Source organism: Penicillium canescens (genome assembly GCF_028828765.1).
Source record: "Penicillium canescens strain IBT 15451 chromosome Unknown utg000002l_segment0_segment0, whole genome shotgun sequence".
Lineage (NCBI taxonomy): Eukaryota > Fungi > Ascomycota > Eurotiomycetes > Eurotiales > Aspergillaceae > Penicillium > Penicillium canescens.
The window spans coordinates 434,179-455,143 of record NW_026703964.1 but is presented as its reverse complement, the minus strand read 5'-3'; the positions used below and the strand labels follow the sequence as shown (position 1 = coordinate 455,143).

The window sequence follows — 20,965 nt, the reverse complement described above, 5'->3', positions numbered from 1 at the left end:
GCATACGGACCTCTATGCCGAACATTAGCTTGTGTGGGGTTTCCCTAGTTACGGTGCTTAGGGCACTGTTAGTCGCGGCGATAAGGGACGGGATCGCCTCGGGCTAACTTCGGTCTGGATACGTCGACGTCTAATGTCGGAGCCATATCTCGGCTTACTAGTTAGATCGTTCGGCTTGACCATCTACCTGTGCATAGTACGCCGTCGTGAAGAACAGGGCTACCCGGAGAGCGTTGAAAAGTGCTTTCCAGAATCCTATAACAAACTTTGGGTCGCGGTCCGAGATCCAGGCTGAGGGCAGACCCTAGTCGGCTATTTGTAGAAACGCAAGGACGGCGAGCGCCTAGTCCCTACTCGTCTATGTTGTTTTGCCAGGGACGGCGCCGAGACGCTTTGTGAACTTATAGGTCATAAGTGCGACCGCGTCGAACCTAGACGCCAGTGGTAGGCCTGTGACGAAGTCGATCGAGACCGTGTAGAATGGGACTGCCGGGCTAAGGATCGGCTATAGCGACCCATAGGGTTTGTGACGTCTTATGTTGTTCCGTAGACATTCGGGACAGTGTTCGATATACTGCTTGAGTTTCTTTATGCTTTTATAAATAACGATCCCGCGCATCTTGTGTCGGTATCGTTCGAAGCCCTAATGCCCTTGGTCGTTATAGACCATTCGGAAGACGTCGATCGCCATTGCTTAAGGAACGCATAGCCACCTAGATCCGTCAGGTTAGATCGCGAATAACAGATCATCCTGTAGCTCGTATAGGAGCCGGGCAGTCATCGGATCGTCTTGCGCGGCGTCATCGAGGAGTTGTTAGCGGACTATAGACTATCGCGTATCCGTGGTGTAGCCTTCGACGACCCTTTGTCTAAAGTCGTCGCTTAGCTATATCGTCGTTGCTGCTAAGGCGTACGTCTCTAGGTCGTCGTTTGCGGTCGCTAGTGATAGGGCCTTGCTCGGCAGTCGTGAGAGCGCGTCCGCTATTTTGTTTGACTTGCCAGGGCGGTGGTACACCTTAACGTTAAAGGTTTGGATAAACATCGCCGCGCGTACTAGGCGGCGATTCAGCCCTTTGGTAGAGACGGTACGTAAGGAAGTCGCTATTGCAATTGTGGCAGAGTGGTCGGTGTATATGATAGTCTGCTTTTTTGATGATTCGATAAGGTGTCGGACTTTCCTTAACGTCCACACGATGCACGACACTTCGAGTTCGGTTGCCTAGTAGTTATTTTCCGCTGCTGTGAGGGTTCGGCTGAGGAACATGATTGGTTCCGTTTCGTTGCTCGGGGGCGGTTTTCCCATATCCTTGTGCTAAAACCGTTCTTTAACGTGGTAAATCATGACTCCGAAGCTAGTCTATTGCGACGCGTCGATATCGATGTACGCTTGACGATGCTCGCTCTAATGCACAAGGGGGCCGATACCGCCTTTAGTGGCTGTCGCACCGCGGAAGCTATCTTAGAGTTCCTCGAACGCTGTCATTTCGGTGTCTATTGGTTGGTGGAGCATAGTGCGTAGCGCCTATTGTTGGCGAGGGCGACCCGCAACCGGACTACCCTTAAGAAGCAAGGTTTTACGGTCCTGTAGCGGCTTGACTTTTTGTGCGTAGTTCCGGATAAGGTGTCGAAGATCGCCCGTCATACCAAGGTAGGTCTCGAGCTACTGCAAGGTGCTTAGGAATTTCAATTCCGCGATGGTATATAGCTTTTCCTTCGGGGTGGAGAGGCCGAATACGTCCACGTAGTGGCCGAGCAGCGCGACCTTAGGGAAACTAACAAACGCTTTAGCGGGACCGAGTCGTATGCCGTATCTCTCTAGCGTGCTGAGCAATAGATCTAGGTGCTAGAGATGCTCGCGTAGTGTGTCGGATGCGACCACGAGATCATCGGTGTATGTCTTGCACTATTCCGCGAAGGCTTTAAGGATGAGGTCTATTTGTCGCTGCACGTACGCGATAGAGTTGCGGTAACCCATTATAGCGACGTGGAAAATCTCCTAGCCGCGATGGCTGATAACCGCTAGACGGGACCGGTGTGCCGGGTTAACGATCCACTAGTAGAAGAAGCCCTTCGCGTCGAGGACCGTGATATAGCCCTTGCTATCGTATATCCGTACGATCTCGTCCTAAGTTCGGACTAGGTACATATCCACCTTGGTAAGTTTATTCAAACCTCTGATATCAACCACGGGGCGACCCGAGGTGTGCTCGACACTATTCTTTATAACCCGCCGATGCACCACGAAAACTAGGTATCCCGTTAGCGTGTGATTTTGGGCGTAGCTTATTTTGCCCTAAGCGTGTAGCTTATCGAACTCCGCGTCGACGATCGCGCGGTCCGCTCGTCTGAGAGGGTAGACCTTTGGTTTTGGCAGCTGTTTTTCCTAACCGTCGACTAGTGGTATGTCTATCCACCGTTCTAGCGGTAGTTGAACCAGACCGGAGTTATCGGGAGTACTCTAGACGTCGTACTTCATAAGCACGTCGGCTAACAAGGTAGCGGCGTGCTTGTCTCCGTAGACTATGACTCCGTTGACTAGGGTTTGCTCTAGGGGCCGCGGCGACTACGACGAGCGAGGGGCTTATGTGACCGAGGCTGGAGGCGGGGCCGGGTCCGAGGTTAGGGAGAGCGAAAGCGCTGCTGCTATGTCGGTGATTGCTAGGAGGCCGGTCACCTCATGTTGGCGAATAACACCGATGTATATGTTTCTGTTAACCGTCACCGTAGCGCTTGTGTGGTTATGACACTCTACCTAAGCAGGGTTGGGGTCTGTCAGGGTTAAGTAAAACGCTAATGCCGGATAATGTCCTTTAAAGACATAGTCGCCTAGCGGCAGCGAGGCTTGCGGCAGCACTAGAATGCGAGCGTTGCACCTAGCTAGGACCGCTGTAGATAACGCAGTCGCGATGCGAGCTTCCGGGGGGCTTTTGACTTGGATGTCGATCGGGATCGTAATCCCTATGCAAGAGGCGATGCGGATGGTTCGGTTGTCGGTGTCGATACGGAAGCCCTCGTGGCCGATGACGTCCATGCCAATAAGTAGACCTGCCCGGAGCTTGTCCACCACATACGCTTCTATGGTGATCTGTGCGGTATTGTCCTTGCCGAAGTAAAACGTGTCAATTACGACATAAGAGGAAGAAACATGCTTGGAACCGATGCCATGGACTAGGATCGGTTTAGTAGGTGTGGCTTGCGCCCGCAATTCCTTGACTAGGTCGCTGTCGATCAGGGTTATGACGCAACCGGAGTCTAAGCACACCCTCCTCGTGTTTGATATTGCACCGATAGCCACGGTGGCTGAAGCGAATGTCTATGTTCGAAAAGCTTCACTGGGTGCGCTCGTCCGTGGGCGGTCGGACGCGATAATTGGTTTAAAGGTGTCGTCCGCACCCTCACCGGTGTGGACGTGTTGCGCGTATAGGGTGCATCCCTTTAAATGCCTATAGAGGGATGTCTTCGTGTCGAAGTGGTCTCTATAGTTCCTGCACGTCACGACCGCGTGTTTTTTAGAAGCGGTTCCCTCCACGGGTGCCGTATGCTCCGTGAAGGCCGCCCTCCGAAAAGGAGGCTGGTCGTGGTCGTCAAATTGGTCGGCGAAAAACCCGACTGTTACGTCCGAGTCCTCGGGGTCGCGGTCGCCGGGGTCGTGACCGGGGTCGTGTCCGAAGTAGTGATCGTATTGGTCATCGCCTCGCTCGCGGTCGTAACCGTCATCTTCGTAACCTTCTTGGTCGCCGTCGTAGTCGGTCGCGGCGAGGTACGCCCGTTATAGATTGCTGTTCTAAGGCATCCGGTTACGGGATACGTTGTATCGACCTGCTTGCCCCGTGTCTCGCGGTTGAGTGGGCTAGCGCCGTGCGTCCTAGAACTGGAGTCGGCTATCGTCTTGTGATTGGAACCGACTTTCGTCGTGCTGGAATCGCCTATCATTGGTTAGGCGGCGCTGCCAACGGTCTCGGTCTCGGCGAGGCCAGTCCTGGCGACTGGTACGAGATGACTCTGATCGCGGTTCTCGGCTGAAATTCCGAGGTTGGTACTCTCGTGGAACTTGATTTTGCTAGTTACGCTGTTCTCGCGGAGGTTGGTTGCGCTGCTAGCGGCCCCACTGTTGGCCGCGGCGGGCTAACATCGCTTAGACCGGCGATATGGCTAGATCGCTCGTACGAGCGTGGTCTCGCGTCTATGTCATATCGAGCTAAGTACCGTAGCGCTGTTCGAGTTGCTGCATAAAGGACGCGACCGATGTGCCCTATTGCGGTTCTTCTACATCACGGCGTAGGGAAGGGTCGAGGCGATACCATATCTAGCGGAGTTGAAGCATAACGTCGCCTATTTCGGCGTCTTGAGCAAGACGAAGCATTTGCGCTGCCCACGACGTTGGCGAGCGCATTGCGCGCACCTCGGGCCATCCGTAGTGGCCTTCCATGAGTTGCGCGATCGCCGATGTGGCTCGCTGTTTAAATCGAGTTTCGAGTGCTTTATACTAGCCGTGCTCGTCGTCTAGAGGGTATGTGCGAAGCGCGCGGCGCTCGAGCTCTGACAATTCGGAGGTATACCATTGCTGTGCGCCTTCGCGTAAGCAAGACTGTATATTGGCTCGGACGACCGCTTCAGTCTTGAGCGGGACCTGGGCCCGAAGCTGGCTAAGGAACACCTAGACGTTCGCATAGTACGTCACGCCTCGGACGGATCGCATATGCATTTCCGCGGCCGCGTCTGGAGCGAAGTAACCGATCTCGTCAGTTTTCCAATGCGGTGTGCCTTGAACTGCATCGTGACCGTCGTGACCATGGCGGCCCGGGACGCCTGCGGGTCCTAGGGGGCTAGGGACGGGGACTGTGGCTGGGACGACGACGGGAGGTCGTTCCTAGATCGTAGAGCGGACTGCCTGCTGCATCATTGACATTATCTCTTGATACTGCTGGGCTGAGAAAGCCGCTGGAGTAGCGGTAACTAGGGCCGTTGCGGCAGTAGGCGCGGGTGTAGGTGTAGGTGCGGTCACTGATAGGCTAGGGCTAAGGTCATATTGGGCGAACGGGTTCTCCAAACCTGCTGCTGCGCGAGAAGTACGCGGAGGTAGTGGCGGCTAGGTCGCCTCTGGCTAGTTTAGATCGACGTCGGAGAGCGTCTCCGGTCCGACACGAGCCATCTTAGATGCTAGTGATGGTGTTGTGTCGTCGTCCGGATGCGATCGATACTAGAGGAATTGAGGGCCTGCCGGCGAAGAGCGGGCCCTAGGACGTGGGTTGCGATTGACACTGCCAAGGATAGGGTTGTATCCGAGGCCTGGTCGTAAGACTGGACGTCCTTGCCGCGATGGTGTGTCCTGTCGAGGCGGTGTCCCTAGCTGAGGCGGCGGGTTGGTCGCCGTACTGCCGTTGCGCGACTGCGACTAGGTTGGTGTCACTAGGAAACCGTTGACTGCACCGCTTCGTTGTAGGCTATGGCCGAGCTTAGAAAAAGCTCTGATAGTCTTACGGAAGGCGCCCGCGGTGTCTACCGTCTAGGATGGTGGGAAACGGTTTTGCCCTGGCAGCTTAGGAGCGTCGTATGTATTGACTGCGAAGTCGATACGCTGCTGCAGCAGCGTACTAAATGATGCTGCTTGGCTAAGTGGGTGTTCCTTATGGAATTCTAGTAGCTAGTGTGCTAGCACTAGAAAGGCGTTGAGTTGCTTCGCTATTCTGTCGTCATTCCGATTCGTCGACATGGATGTGGATGACGGGTAGGCGGGTCACTTGGTCCGTGCGCTTGCCGTCCCTCGAATGCACCTGCCGCTTCTCAGAAAGCCAGGCGGGTAATTCGGGCAGAATTAGCGGGGTCGTCGCCTCATAGGTAACGGGTGGTTAGGTCAGGGGAAGAGGGTGATTGAAACGCGTTGGTTTCGAGTGACGCTAGGACGCGTCGGGTGGCGCTGATGCGCTGATGTGCGTCGGATGATGCCGAGGCGCGTTGGATGATGACGCTGATTGGACGATGACGCTGAAGCGCGTCGGTCTCGGACGCCCTTCCGACCGTGAAGGCCGGGGGTGGGGGCCGGGGCTTTTTTGATCTTCGGGGGTAGCCTGCTTCGGCAACCAAGACCTGCTACCAGATGTAAGGCCTACGTGGCTACGTAGCCGTCATCCGGAAAAAAAGGACGAAGAAGAAGATGATCTTATTCTGAGGACGACGGGCGCAGCATAAGGCCCGCGTCACGTGGTACTAGACACGTGACGGTCGCGACCGTCACAACAGGGGTCTTTTTGGCCACGCAGTAGGGCCGAGTTTCTAATGCACTGTAACTCTACTATCTTTGGAGAGCACGGTGAGCAGCATGGCGTACCAGGCGACCTACAGGCCTACTTTTTGAGTGGTTGCCTGGCACGGGAGCCATGACCTTCTTTACCGGTACTTGCATTGACTCACGGCGCGCCCTCTCTGCTCTTCTCTTTGACCGGCTCTCGCCATGTCCTCCTCCAAAGCAAAGTCCAGCTCTTCCCAATATGTGCCTCTTTCACTACACGACGATGGCGAGGACTCCAGCACAACCCTTGAGAAGCGCTCCTCCGAGGACGACCACTCTGCCCCCTTGTTGGAAGCCTCGGACAACCTCAACGGCCTTGCGCCTTCCAAACCCTCCCAGCTGCCCAAGCTCATTCTCTACTTTTCCTTTGGGCTAGCGCTGCTATCGGCTGTGAATGTCGCTCTCCTTCCCACTACACTATCAAAGTACCAAGCCTACCCTTTGTCTGACTCTGACCTCAAGGCCCTCCCCTATGGCGACGCTAGGCTGGGATTAGACAGGGCAGCGAAATTCATCCCACCTCCCCAGGTTTATCACCACGCTTGGCCGGATAGAATGGCACGTGCGAGCAGGAAATTAAAGAATGCCGTGTGGGGTCAAGGGGTGCAGGTCTATGTTACTGTCGAGGTCCGTATTCCGTACTTACTCCTTTCTCATTCTCCTCAATAAGCCATCCACATATGCTCTGTGTCTACCACTCTGTGTGCAGTTGCTGACGCAAGAAAAGGACTCGACAATTATGCGCTTCCCCATCCCCTCCGCCGGCGTCAACACCTGTGCACTCTCCTGGCGGCCGCCTCCCGAGTTCTCTGCGCGTGCCAAGGACCTCATAACCAAGGGGGATATAACGGAAATTGAAGTTTGGCAGCTTATTGCACCAGTGGCTACCTCGGCCACCGTCTCTTCCACTATGGACGAGCTCGATTTTGATACCGTATCGTATTCGACCCTCCCCGTGCGCGGAGAGCTGCTTGGCGTGCTAGACCTCACAGCCAAGCCGAACAGCACAACACTAGAGTTCGGCTGTCCCAGCGGGGCGGAGAGTCTAGTAGTGGAAATGAGGTGCCAGCGCGTGGCGTGTCATGTGGAATTCATGCAGATTGATATAGCGCCGAGCTTTGGGTTTGAGTTGGTGAGAAGGAGGGAATGAGCGGGGCAGGATAGCCATGTTACTTTAATCAGCCTCATTGTTCACATAGAATGGATCCCGGCTCTAGGTATGTCTAGTGACTCTTCGAATCAGTGGTCACCTGTAACCCTAGTACAATCACCTAATCGGCCTACTGCGCTGAGGATTCGCACATGAAATAGGACCTATTTGTTGAACACTCGCGGGCAGGGCCAATCTGTTAGACAAGGGGATGTCTGATTCTAAGAAGTCTATACAAAGAGCTCATAGGGTCAATCTAAAAAGCGGGATAGTTACTAGTTGGGCAGTAGTTTGGGAATAATCCGATCAAGCCTCGGCCCCACTAGCCTGCCGCAATTACCCCATCGGACTCTATCCGCAAGATCCTAGATAAACCCCCCCCCCCCCCCCAAAAAACTTTAGCGACTCTAGGCATTCCAATACATACTCAATACCATTAGCCGCCATTGAGCCATTGACACTACTTAGAGTCACCTAACAGCGATGCTATTCAAAGTGTTCTATCATCTTTTTTTTGATAATGTTTCAACTTTAATCGCTCAGATAAACCTTTCGAAGGCACTCTTCAAGTTTTATTATACGCTAAGCGAGCCCACATAAACAGTCAATCCTAAACAAAGAACTTTAAGTTTTCAAGAAAATTGCCGGCAAAATATCCCAGAGTTATCTTAATCCGAATACTCCGGTAGATGCCTGAAAGAGTGGGGAGGGGGCCCTTGTCGCAGCAGTAGGAATATGTCACAATATCAACCCCCAGTAGCTTACCCCCATATTAATTTTGTGGTAGGCGACCCTCCAAGTCTGACAATATAAGATGTCCCTGTCCGCATCTTTTCGGTTTCTGAAATGAAGGCTATAGTTCCAAGTTCCATCACCTAGCTACGCAAAACCCACTCAGCCGTCTTGTGTCCAACACCCATCGAGCACAACATGTCCACTCAACTCGACCCCGCCTCTATCGCCCTTGTCTCCTTACACGACCCCAAACACTTGGGCATCCAGCACTCCCAGACCTTGCACCGCCTAGTGCTCCTGCAGCACTGGAACATTCCCACTGGCTCCAAGGTGCTGGAACTAGGATGCGGGCAAGGGGACTGCACGACTGTCCTTGCCTATGCTGTTGGCGAGCAGGGGAAAGTAGTCGCGGTCGATCCGGCGGAATTGGATTATGGTGAGTCTTCTAGCTTTTCTAACCCTGCTGCTTGTCCTGGGGTCGCGAGCGGAAAGCAGCCGACTAATGGCTCCTGCAGGTGCCCCGTATACTCTCGGCCAAGCACAGGATCACATCTCGCAAGGCCCGCTGGGTGGGCGGATTACTTGGGTCCAACAAACCCCCCTGGACTACCTCTCCGCCATTTCCTCCCCCTCTTCCTCTTCCTCGCCGCCCACCAGCGAAAGTAAGGCCTTCGACGCAACAGTGCTCGCCCACTGCCTATGGTACTTCACCTCCCCCTCGCTCATCCTTTCCACCTTCCGCGCCCTCAAGCAGCACAGCAGACGTCTCCTCCTTGCTGAGTGGTCTTTGGTAGCGACACACCCCTCCGCCCAGCCCCACGTATTAGCTGCGCTTGCCCAGGCAGCACTAGAGTGCCATAAATCCGAGAACAGCGACTCGAACGTCCGCACCGTGCTGGGGCCAAAGCGGCTTACCGAGCTAGCTCTGGCTGCCGGGTGGCAGCTAGAGGGTGAGACCCTCGTGCAAGGTGGGGAGGGGTTGTTGGACGGGCAATGGGAAGTCTCTGCTTGTCTTTCGTCCTCCTTCGAAAGGGAAGTAGAGGAGTTTGTGAGTGATGAGAGGGAACGGGCAGTGGTTCTTGCATCACGGGATGCGTGTGAGGCGAGCTTGGAGGGTATACAGGGGGGTCGGAAAGGAGTTAGGGCCATGGATGTTTGGGCTGCTAACTTCGTCTGACTGGGCGAGCTAGGCGTGTCCTACCTAGCCCTATATTCTATTGTCAAATGGGATCCACGGCTCACTAGACTTCCGCAAAACCGAATTTGGGTCGAGGGTCTCAACCCAAAACCTGGGAGACCTCGCAGTGTCTCTGGTTTAGGTGGGTAGATTTAACGCAGACCCTTCTGGTCTGCGTTCCAATGTTCTTAAATACATAGCTGGCTCTTCCTGAGGACGGTCGCATGCTGCCGTCCACCTCGCACTCTGGTGGCAGGATGGGGGTCCTGACACGGAGGTAACGGCAGAATGACTAGGGTTTCGCGTGGTCTGGAATCGATAAACTCGTGGTGTCCTAATCGAAACCCAACGAACGAAGTGAGAGAATGGGAACTAATCAACGCGGGTGTACGTGTGCGCGAGACGCTGCAAAAAAGAGGTGGCTTAACTACGTATGTGCCGTTCTGCCACGCTCCTCCCTAATTTGCCCTCCGCGGCTCCACTCTGTTACCTCCTTCGTACTTAGCCTGGCTTGGCTTTAGGGTTGTAGAGTTTTGGCTGCATCAATCTGCATAACCTCATCCCATGATTGCTTCGTACTCTGTGCAACTTTCTCGTCTTTTTACTAGAACACTCTCTAGTCTATTGCCACGTGTGCCTCCCGAGATTTACTTCTTTCATCGCCGTACATACCGGCCCCCTCCACAGTTCCCGTGCTGGTCCTTAACGCTTACTTGGTTACTGTTCCACAATGCTCACTCTCCGGTCGTGTAACAGTTGTGGTCGTCATGTGCGTCTATATACAACTATTCAACCTCCATCGTGTCCTGTTTGTCTTTTATCAAACTTACCCTCCGTTCTCGAAACACGCCTCTGCTTACGCTGCCGAGTTCCGATTCCTACTCACTGCTCCGGTTCTCTTTGAATTGCGACGATGCCTGCAAGGATAAGTCACTGATTTGTCGGGTCATTTCTTGTGGGTACAATGCCTAGCGCCCTCACCATTGGACCCCCTAAGGCCCCCTTGTTGACCTTTCGAGTCATCGGATTTGTTCTGCATCGTTCGAACATATAAGACTGACAAGACCTGCCTGTATCCCTTGAGCCATGGCTTCCTTAACAGCCTTTTCAAACGCGGCCACCCGACCCTGTCAATAAACCTTCCTCCACCTCAATCTGCCCGCCTCTAAGCTCACGTTTACCTTTTTTAGTCGGTTGAAGACCGCAAAGGCGTCCGCCGAACAAATTAAATCAACCCTGTCTGCACCTGCTAATCTAGCTAAACACTCTTATTTTCCCTCACTATGTGTATACGCTTTTCATAATCTTTCTCAAGACAAGTCCTTAGAAGCACTAATGATCAGAGACGGTACACTTTGCTTGAGCGAATAATCACTAGCAACTATCTCCAGCATGGACTGGATGAGTTGCACATGAAAGTCAACATTCAATATCATGGGGGAACATATATATGAATGATAAAGTTCCATTAGCAGCATCAGATTCACAAGAAACACAATCAGCCTCTGCTCCATCGCTTTCAACACCCCGACAAAAGCCGAGCTAAGAACCCCGCTACCTGACGAGCATATTTCCCCTCTTGCTATTCCCGAATTAGAACCAGATATAATCCAATAGAACGGCCAAAAGCGGATATATGTAAAGGATGTGCTTACCATCATGGAGAAATGATCCGCCCCTTCCACTTTATCCATAACCACCTGAGCCCCGGGGAACAATAGCCCCCAAGTCCCCGCTGAGAAATCGGTTCGTGTCTCGGTGAGGAACTTCATATCCTCCGTGTCGTTGGGATGCAGTGCCGGTCGAGCGCATCCCTTTGTATCAAAGACGCTCTGACTTGCCCAGATAATTCCTGTCCTGCTGGGTGCCTGACCTGTTGCAAAGGGCGTCGCGTAGTACCCATTGAGAACGGCATTGGTTCCCTTAAAATGTGGAATCAGCCATTCCGGTGCTTTGCCCCCTTGACCAAAAATTCCCATCGCGTCACAATCATCGAAAAAGTGCTGCGGGAGCTTCCCCAGCCCCATTGGTGGAGGCGCGTCCAGCAGGGCTAAGCAGGGAACTTGCTCGCCGCGAGCAACGAGAATTTGAGCGGCCCGGTAAGCCAGAATTCCACCTGCGGACCAGCCGGCGAGGTGATAAGGCCCTGTGGCCTGGCGGGTACAGATTTCTTGCAGATAACTTCCCACAAGCTCGTCTATAGTGCAGCGCATCTCAGCACCGTTCTTAAGGAACGGGGAGTTGAGACCAATGACGGTAACATTGGCCGCAATACGTGGCAGAGAGGCATAGGAGGTGGCTGACCCCGAACCATCCGGAAACAGGAACAAAATCTTCTCAGCATTTCGGGGCGAGCCTTGCAGAACAGCGGATGAGGCATTAGGGATGCTGGATCCAAGCTCATATGCAGATGACTCGGACCCGGGTGTCTCAGCGGCTGAGCTGACGCTGTCATTCGAAGCAAATGCGGACGAGAAACTGGAAATGGATGAGCCGGAGAGGTTCTGGTCAGGTTGAAACACCGACCCTCTTCCTCGCATATGCACTTTCAAATCTTTGACCGTGGGATGACTGATCAGCATTGATTCGACGTCCAAGTCCCATAGAAGTTCTTCTCGAATTCGGCTCCCAATCACCAAGGCGAGCAGAGAATCGACGCCGATATCCGCAAACACCGTCTCATCGGAAAGATCGCTGACTTCCACGCCACTTTCCTCGCTGATTACCTGTAGAACCTCTAAAAATGAGGGATCTGGCTCGTTTGATGGAGCCAACTTTTGTGTTTGAGCTACAACCAGAGGGGATGGTTGTGAATGGGCTAGAGTCTGCAGTGGCCTCGGCTTACCTAAAGTCTCCGTTACTGGAGCAAACACAGTTTGCTTTGAAGACACAGAGACAAGCGTGGTTTGTGTAGCGCTAGGTTGGTCTTGGGCCCTTACTAGTGGAGAAGGCGATTCACTGCTTTTGCCCTGAAGAAAGTTCTGCAGATCTAGCACGGTCACACAGTTCTGGAAGAAGGATTCTGCGTCAATATCCAGTGCGAGCTCTTCGCTAAGCCTACTGCCAATGACCAGTGCCAGCAGAGAGTCAATACCAATATCCGCGAATGCGGTCTCCCCAGTCAGGTCAGCAGGGCTGACGCCGCTTTCGTCTGCGATAATGTGGAGGGCTGATTGAAAAATGCCATTGTCGGCGGTGCTAGTGGTGGCTTGCAGTTGTTGCCTGACCATATCAGCGACAACACCATCGTCTGTCGGCGGAAGTGTCACCGACTGTTGCTCCCTGCTGGAAGACTGGACTTGTGGGATAACAATGGGCCGAGCCTCAGCGGGGACAATTACTTGAGTGGCCGGTGGGCTTGAAATGAAGCTGCCAAAAGATTTCTTGAGATCGGCCACCGTTGGATGATCGATAAAGAAAGAGGAATCCAAATCCAGATCAAGCTCTTCGCTGAAAGCAGAGGTGATGGTCAACGCCAGGAGAGAGTCAATGCCAATGTCTGCAAAGACCGCATCGTCCATCAATTCGGTAATGGGAACATTGCTCTGATCAGAAATTATGCGAAGAGCATGAGCCAGTCGATCCGATCGAGATTCTGTTGTAGAATCATGGGCTTGAGGCGTGATAGGAGGAACAGGCCTTACCACTGATGCAGCAGGGGACATCCTTTGGAGATTGGGCGGCATATTCTTTCTTCCAGCGTTCTCCTTGTCCATTGTCTGAGGAGGAGCTTTGAGTGGAACAGCATCTGGCCGGCTTGCTTTACTAGGCTTTGCACTGCCTTTCAGGATGTATCGCAAGATCCTTCGCGGGACACCTTGCAACTGTTTTTTTGGTCAACATGGTACATATTTCACAGGGAAGTCTGCTTACTGTCAACCCTCCGACGCTGCCAACTAGTCGATCACCACCGAGGATGACTACGTTTCCCTTCCACTGGTTTGCTTCACCAGGTATCATCTGCACGTAAGTTTGGTAGGATCTATCGTCCGTGACAGGCTCATATAGCTGGAACGAATCCCAGCCGTGGTTCACGAACACTTCCGCCGCCAAGTTCGTCTTGGTGTTGGCGTTCATGACAAAGCCACCTGACTGTGTCAATCCGTCAATAAACCCAGGATGCGTGTGGAAAGTGCCGCCCTTCTTGACATCGCCGAAGCTGACGGTACATGCGGCTTCTAAAGTCTCGTTGTCAAGGATCGTTTCATCAATACACCGGTAATCGGGGTGGAATTCGGCCAAAGCCTGGACCATGTTGTACGCCATTGGTCCATTGAACCGGAAAATTGCCCCTTTGCAGGAATTCTCGCGCATTGTTTTAATATGCGTTTGAATGGTGGGCATGTCTTTGGCAAGACTGTCAAAGGTGGACTTGTTACTGAAGCGGATGCGGCAGTGGGCATGTTGTATGGACTCCACGTGGTTTGACTGAGCTAAATATTAGCATGGAGATACGGCAGAGTAAAATGCTCATGAACAGAGTCATAATCTTACATCGACACTGTAGTATCTGACAGCAGCCTCTTTGGAGGACCAATCCAATTCGGCAGCGACACGCAGGAACTGGGGACCAGCGTTCTCTGCTATCAAGGCCTTCTCGATCACCATGTTGATAATATCGACATATTTTTCACCGTCTTTTCCTTTAAGCTGCTGAGAGAATCGATCAAGGAAATAATTGCCCAATGTAAACCCTATGTCAGCGTAGACTGACTGTTGATTCGCCAAATCGTCAGCTTGCGGTCAGATGGTGCAAATAGCAGACTTACTGGGGTACACAATCCTAAGCCTTCCACCTTATGACCCTGAACGAGAGGATTCAAGTCCGGGCGCGAAACATCAGATTCGTAGATGACTACGAATTTCTCTGAATCCGATTTCTCTTCCACCAGCCGATGTAGCGTGGTTGTCGTTGGCGCAGGAAGGGGAGGAGCGTGGACGATCTTTTCAGGAGCAGCATTGCCATTGCAGACATGATCACCCTTGTACAGGGTCCAATCATTCTTGTATGGAATCCAGTACGACTTCAAGTCCCATGAATACGACGGTAGAGGTAGCACGCGCTGCGCCGCACTGAAATCGCGATGGTATTCGGACCAATCGATATCCGCACCAGCACTGTACAGCGCAGAGATACTGTTCGCTAGGATTTTCCAAGGGTCTTTGTTGCGGCGGAGGGTAGACAGACAAGTGATTTCATTGCCCAGACACGATTTGACCATGCCGAGGACCACTGGATGGGGTCCAAACTCAATCACGATACTCTTTGATGTGATAATGTTTTCAGCAGACGCTGTCTGCAAGCCCTGTAGCATGTTTACCGGCTCACGGCAATGCCGTGCCAAATATTCCGGACTAAATGTGCCTAAGTTTGAAATAGCGGTTCCCAGTAGGGGACTGATCACAGGGATAGACGGTGCGCGGAAGGTGACCCCTTTCGCGGACAATTCGAAGTCCTTTAGAATCGGATCCACTTGCGAAGAGTGAAATGCGAAAGGTACCTGCAGTAGGGTGCATTTGACATTCTGCGCCATCAGGTTCTTCCGTATATCTGCAATTTGTGCGCGTGGCCCAGCAAGCACCGTTTCCCCAGGCGCATTGATACATGCGATTTCAACTGTGCTGTCCAATAAAGCAGGACGGATCAGCTCCACCGATGCTAGGACTGCAAGCATTGCATGAGTTCCCCTATGGCATTTCTCCTCGAGCAGCTGCGCCCGACGGCCAACCAAGAAGATAGTGTCTGCGTCCGACAGCACTCCTGCGGTATTGAGCGCGGCATATTCGCCGAGGCTGTGGCCAACCACTGCTGAAGGCGTGATGCCCCATGAGCCCCAAACACGGGCCAGCGCAATCTGCATGCAGGTATTGGCTAGTTGGACAACCGTGGGGGTAAAATCATCCAGTTGACTTTCTGTCACGTCCAGGAAAATGGATAAAAATGATGGGAGTCCCATAGATTGGGCAAGTCGGTCAAACCGACGTAACTCAGATCTAAACAGCGATAGCGTGTTGAACAATTGTTGACCCATTCCAGGATATTGTGCACCTTGACCGGTGAATGTAAAGACGACTCTGGGGCATGGCCCTGAACGGGGAAATGTAAATTCTTCCTCCAAGACCACTTTCAAATTGGAGGCAATCTCCACCATACTTGAACCGGTCACTACAACGCGATGCGGATGATGGATTCGTCGGGCTGTCGTAGTATATGAAAGTTGAGGAAGAGTGACTACTAGATCGTCGCTGCTTGACAGACTTCTCAGATATTTCAAAAGCGATTCGACATTGCTTTTGAGCGAAGAGACGCATTTCGCCGAGAGAGTGACAACATGGGAGGAACGAGGATCACTGCAATTGAGTGGAGTAGGCACGGGCGCATCCTCTACTAAGATCGAGCTGTTACCACCAGCAGCGCTGAAATTGTTGATAAAGGCACGCCGGGTTTGCTGGCCTTGCGGCCGTAGCCAGTCACTGGCCTGAAACGCGATATGCACATTGCGCTGCGCAAGGTCTGTTGGAAACTTTTGATTCAGGCGCGTCTTGACGCCGCAATGGGGCGGGATCACGTTCTTCTGCATCATCAGCAGCGTCTTCATCAACGCAGTCACACCTGACACAGACTCGCCGTGTCCGATATTGGGCTTGATTGCGCCTAGATATAGAGGCTGCTCATCACTGCGCTTTTGATGACCCGTTGAATACGGCGCGAATGTAGCTAGCACTGAAGCCATCTCGCGCGAGTCTCCTGCTTGAGTGCCGGTGCCGTGCATCTCAATGTAAGAAACGTCGTACGGATGCACGCCGGAATGGTTCAATATACGCTCGAAGATGGCCTTCTGTGCGCCGACGTGAGGCCGTGTAATGGATTCTGCCTCCGCCGAGTGGTTGGTATATGCACCCAGAATCACTCCGAGAATAGGGTCATGATCAGCCAAAGCATCATCCAGTCGCTTGAGCACAACAGTAGCCACTCCCTCACCACGGCAATACCCATCTGCCATATCGTCGAAAGTCTTGCAGTTACCAGTTGTTGATAGGAAGTGGCCACGGTCTAATCCGGCGGTCATGTCAGGATTTGTTAGACAGTTCGTACCACCAGCAATGGCGGTGTCAATGTCTCCCTGCCAAAGAGAGTTGCACGCCACGTGAATAGCAGACAAGCTGGAGCTACATGCAGTGTCGGTGCTGTAACTCGGCCCGCTAAACTTGAAGACATAGTTGATTCGCCCAGGGATGAATGCACGATTAGCCCCGGGAATATAGTAGGTGTCGATGTCTTGCCCGCTATTGCTCTCGCACCAGTCATTACTGGTAGTGCCAAAGAAGACACCAACGCGATCTTGCTGTGTAGAGGGAGTACGACCGGGAACAATGCCAGCCTGTTCGATGGCTTCATACGCAGTAAGCAAAGCGATGCGTTGCGCGGGGTCGACTTGGGGGCTTCCCGAGGGGACATGTTGAAGAAGCGTGCATCGAATAGGTCGGGGTTGTCCAGCCAGCAGCCCCAGCGAATTTTACTAGTGTTTTTGCGCTTCCCTGTAGGATCGACATGCGTGCTGACGTTCCATCGATTGGCAGGAACCTCCTTGCACAAATCCAACCCTTGTGAGAGTAGCTCCCAAAGGGCCTCGGTATTGTTAGCGCCTGGAAAACGACCAGACATGCCGACGATGGCAATTTTGGCTTTGTTATTGGGAGTCGGTGGACGCTGCTGCTTCTCTGACAGGGCAGGGATTGGGTTCGTTGTCGGTTGTTGCATGATCCGTGACAGGATAGAATCAGCCTGGGTCCCAATGGGGATGACCTCATAGTTGACCAAGGAGATACACGGCAAGATAGTATTAAAGCCATCCTGAATCTTGAGCCAATGGATTGGTTGAAGAAGCACGTCTTCAATTGCAGACAGTAGCAGAGCACGGAAGTTGCTAGCCCATATCAAGCGCCCGGTGGCGCCTGAAATCACAGGTAATTGAGCATGGTAGGACGCCCAGTGGTCGGTAATTGTTGAGGCGACAATTTCTTCAATGTCTACCTTCGTGAAAAGCACGGGAGCATGATAGGGTGCATGTATCGGAATTGATTTGCAGGCTACACGCGCGAATGCGGAAGACTGGCGCAGCTCATCCAGAATAGAAGGAGGACCACTAACAGTCAAACAATTGGGAGCATATGCGCTGATATAAGGCTGAGACATGTGAGGAAGGGACTAACAATCGCGTCGGTCAATACTATTCGGCTCCAAGTCCAGCCCAGGGTACTTACCTTCGTAGCAGAGAATTCTCTCAAGGCATCTTGGGTTGTCTGAGTTTCCATTCCAGAAATCAACATCGACCATTCCCTGGAGCCAATGGCAGTTGGCTCAATACAGTGTCCAATTCTGCCGGCACACAGACCGGTTCGGAAAGCTACCAGTACCGTTTGTACGGCGGCTGGAAGCAACTCGACCAAGGAGCGTGAGCAGCTGATGGCTGCAGCGGCAAAGGCTCCAGTACAGAGGCCCAAGAGGTGAGTATCAGAAGCAGTAGGATACACCAGTCCCCCTTCTGAATGAATCCTGGTTGATCGTAAGTAAAAGCCTAGTGGTCTGTACGATGAATTCAACCCACCGAATGAAAGACCCCAGTTGATAGATTAGGACGAGAGACATTTGAAGACTAGAATGAAGTCTGGTATCCCGTCGCCGTGAGACCAAGTCCGCGATACTGGAGAATCGAGGGAATTCATAGCGAACCTGACTGGGTAGCTGGCTGATCTCAAGTCGTAGAACATGCAAGGTTCTTTCAAAAAAGGACGTCAATATGGGGTCTGAATGGAGCAGGAGCTCTCGCATGGGAGCATCAATATCATATGTTTGATCTCCAAACAAGTAGATTCGATGGTTCTGCGCCATGCTGGGCCAGGTACAAATTCGTTGGCGAATCTGATATGAAGTAGAATGAAGCTTTCAAGAACATAGAGGTAGCGGAGGGAAATAAGCTGAATTATAAAACTGGTGTTGATCTTTTCAGTACATTATTTCTATTAAGTATTCTGCATTTTATTCTCCGGCTCTTCTTCCCCTTTTCGAACAGTCCAACCTGCCATGGTAGACTTACCGCGCTTCGCACGAGGTACAGAATAAGCGGGGATTGGTACAGTACCTGCTGTGCTTTTCGGCTACTAACTTGATTCAGAGATAGATAGAAATCCGCCGAGGCCCTAAAAGCAGGGAACAAATCGAATCTCATGCCCATCATCAGGGCGGGTCGGGAAAGAATTGTCAATGTCTTCTGGCAAACATCGGGGACCGAACGACAATGTCTTATCATTTCTGCCTTTCATTTTCCTGCTAGAGCAACTCCACGGTCCCCGATAGAGGTCTCGATAGCCCGTTCGCTATAACCAAGCATATCACGAGGTTTGACTGGTAAACCCTGACTTCGCCGGATATACCGATTGGACAACCCATGGGTTCTCCAGCTTAGAAGGAGATATGGAGCAGAGATAGTAAAGCAAACCGCAATTTCAGCCTATCCTAGCTTCGTTCTAGACTTCAACATGAAGCGCAGTTAAGACCTAGTAGTAGCTAGTCCAACAGGCAATGAGAGAGTAGATTCTCAGCTCACAGCTGGATATTCGGCTGGTTAGAGATCATAAGTCTAGGCTAGTTTGTTTGCTTAACGGGCGTGGGAAAAGACTATGCAATAGCCGTTAAATAAATTATTTACATCTATCTCTGTTAACATTTATGTTCATTGTGATCGTCATAAATTATCCGCAGTGGGTATCATCGCTACCATTACGAGGCCCGTGTATGATGCTATGACGCCCGTGCATGACGCCCAGCGTCCTCTTTACTTTCCCTTTAAATCCCAGAAAGTGGGAAATATAAATTCCGAATCAATCGCGGGGTCAGAATAAGTCGCTAGCAATACAACACTTCCACATCAACAAAAGATATCAAGAAATCAGCTCATAAAAGTCTCGTGTTCATTCATTATCTTGCATTAGGCTTTCCCTTTCTCATGATTCTCACTTGAATTCGGATTTCCCTCTCCCACCAAGGCCGACAATTTCTCTTGCAGCCCGTCCATGGTTGTACCGAGCCGGCTCTGAATAAATAACCCCAGGGTCCGGTATACCAGTCCACAGTGACCCTGGCGGTTTTTGCTGGCATCAAAGCAGAAAGTGTCGATATAAGTCTGGACAAATCTGCTCAATTCTCGCAACTTGGCGAGAACCAGCTGGATAATCACGATGCGGCTTGCCTTTTCATCTAGCATATAAGCTCCAACGGCTATCGGACGACAAACGGTTTCCTCGCCTGCTGCAACCTGAATATGCGGGTCGGGCATGTTGACAACGGCTTGGTAACCAGCAAGCACCTTGCAAGGGACTATTGCGAGAATGATGAGGAGGCAGAAATCCTTAACGCAGGGACATGCGAGGATGGTCGCTGCAACTTCCATGGCGTCGCCGTTGACCTGGAGGAAATGATCAACGCTTGGCTTATTCAAGCCAGGGTCATATGATTTTGCCGAGGAGGAAATTTGATACAGAGAGTCCAGAGTCTCCATGGCCAGGCGGATACACTGATGGTCGGACGAGGATGAGGGATTTTGGCCCGTGGAAACCTTTGTTTGTATAATGTGGTGATTGTTTGAGTTGCTTCCTTTGGCTGGAAAGGTGAGCCCAGGGAGGCTGGTTGGAGTCAGCGATTCCAAGTTCCCTTGATGGCTCAGATGTTGTGTACAGCCTTCTTCGTATATTGCACCATCGAGTGTGGATTCTAGCATCCTGGAAATTGATTCGGCTTTTGAAAGATCAGGCAGGACGTTCGGGCAGTTGGGTAGAGGCGGGTGATTGTGACGTGGAGCTATGGTCGTGAAGTCTCCCAGTAGGTCGGAAAAATAGGGCGAGAGTGGCTGGATAGTCGGATTGTCATCATTCATAATCGATTCATAGTCGAAGTCGTCCGACCAGCTGGGCACTAGCGTGCTCAGCGCCTCGTTGGCTTGAGAGAGCAATTGATCGTTCAACTTGGGTTTTGAATTAACAGCTGGGTTTGTTGCAGGGGCAACAGCAGCCGGCTTTGACGGGTTGAGACGTGGCAAAGCCTTGTCATGGTCATGGTGACAGCAAGCTTTACTCGATCGCTGCCGAGATCGAGGAGGCTTCCCCATCCGCAATGACCGACTGTACTGACAGGGTAGATTGAGCGAACGACATCGCTGACATTCAGGTCTCTCCTGACTACATTTGACTTTGTTGGATGAGCAGCGGTCGCAGGCTGATCGTAACTTGACCTGCGCCTGATCCCCTCGGAGTGTGGATTTGGTAAATTCTGCCATTGGGGCTATATGCGCTTTTCATTTGCCAATAGCGGATTTGCCTGGATTTCTGCTCTCTCGCACCTTTCCCGCTGTGAATCACAGTGGCCTGTTTTTAGGCAGCGCGTGGGCAGGTGCACAGTCAATTATAAACTGAGCCCATTAAACATATCTCCTCATTTGCTTTCTTCAAGGTTTACCTACATATGTGGCTTCATTTAGCGCTGCTCGAAGGATTTAGGTTGACTCGTATATAGGTTGCCCGGGCTGCTTGCGCGCTGACACATAAGCAAGATACGTAA

General features: G+C 52.2%; 5 protein-coding genes across 5 annotated transcripts; 2 read left to right on the top strand and 3 right to left on the bottom strand.

The window, feature by feature from the left end:
- Nucleotides 1-2,752: 2,752 nt before the first annotated feature.
- Nucleotides 2,753-4,429, bottom strand: N7446_001358 (retropepsin-like aspartic protease; the record flags this gene model as incomplete). The annotated part of the gene is made up of 4 exons (XM_058510107.1): nt 2,753-3,300; nt 3,394-3,729; nt 4,002-4,125; nt 4,328-4,429. 4 exons carry the CDS (start codon nt 4,427-4,429, stop codon nt 2,753-2,755), a joined length of 1,110 nt encoding a protein of 369 aa, XP_058375643.1.
- A 2,022-nt stretch (nt 4,430-6,451) lies between these two features.
- On the top strand, nt 6,452-7,439 carry N7446_001357 (uncharacterized protein; the record flags this gene model as incomplete). The annotated part of the gene is made up of 2 exons (XM_058510106.1): nt 6,452-6,916; nt 7,017-7,439. 2 exons carry the CDS (start codon nt 6,452-6,454, stop codon nt 7,437-7,439), a joined length of 888 nt encoding a protein of 295 aa, XP_058375642.1.
- A 930-nt stretch (nt 7,440-8,369) lies between these two features.
- Nucleotides 8,370-9,351, top strand: N7446_001356 (uncharacterized protein; the record flags this gene model as incomplete). The annotated part of the gene is given in 2 exon segments (XM_058510105.1): nt 8,370-8,610; nt 8,624-9,351. 2 exon segments carry the CDS (start codon nt 8,370-8,372, stop codon nt 9,349-9,351), a joined length of 969 nt encoding a protein of 322 aa, XP_058375641.1.
- Nucleotides 9,352-10,870: 1,519 nt separating this feature from the next.
- On the bottom strand, nt 10,871-18,244 carry N7446_001355 (type I iterative polyketide synthase; the record flags this gene model as incomplete). The annotated part of the gene is made up of 8 exons (XM_058510104.1): nt 10,871-10,933; nt 11,007-13,175; nt 13,225-13,779; nt 13,846-14,064; nt 14,121-16,693; nt 16,753-17,560; nt 17,617-17,908; nt 17,961-18,244. The coding sequence occupies 8 exons, from the start codon at nt 18,242-18,244 to the stop codon at nt 10,871-10,873; spliced, it is 6,963 nt and encodes a 2,320-aa protein (XP_058375640.1).
- Nucleotides 18,245-19,340: 1,096 nt separating this feature from the next.
- N7446_001354 (Zn(II)2Cys6 transcription factor) lies at nt 19,341-20,684 on the bottom strand (the record flags this gene model as incomplete). Its single annotated transcript, XM_058510103.1, has 1 exon — nt 19,341-20,684. One exon carries the CDS (start codon nt 20,682-20,684, stop codon nt 19,341-19,343), a length of 1,344 nt encoding a protein of 447 aa, XP_058375639.1.
- Between the last annotated feature and the right edge of the window lie 281 nt (nt 20,685-20,965).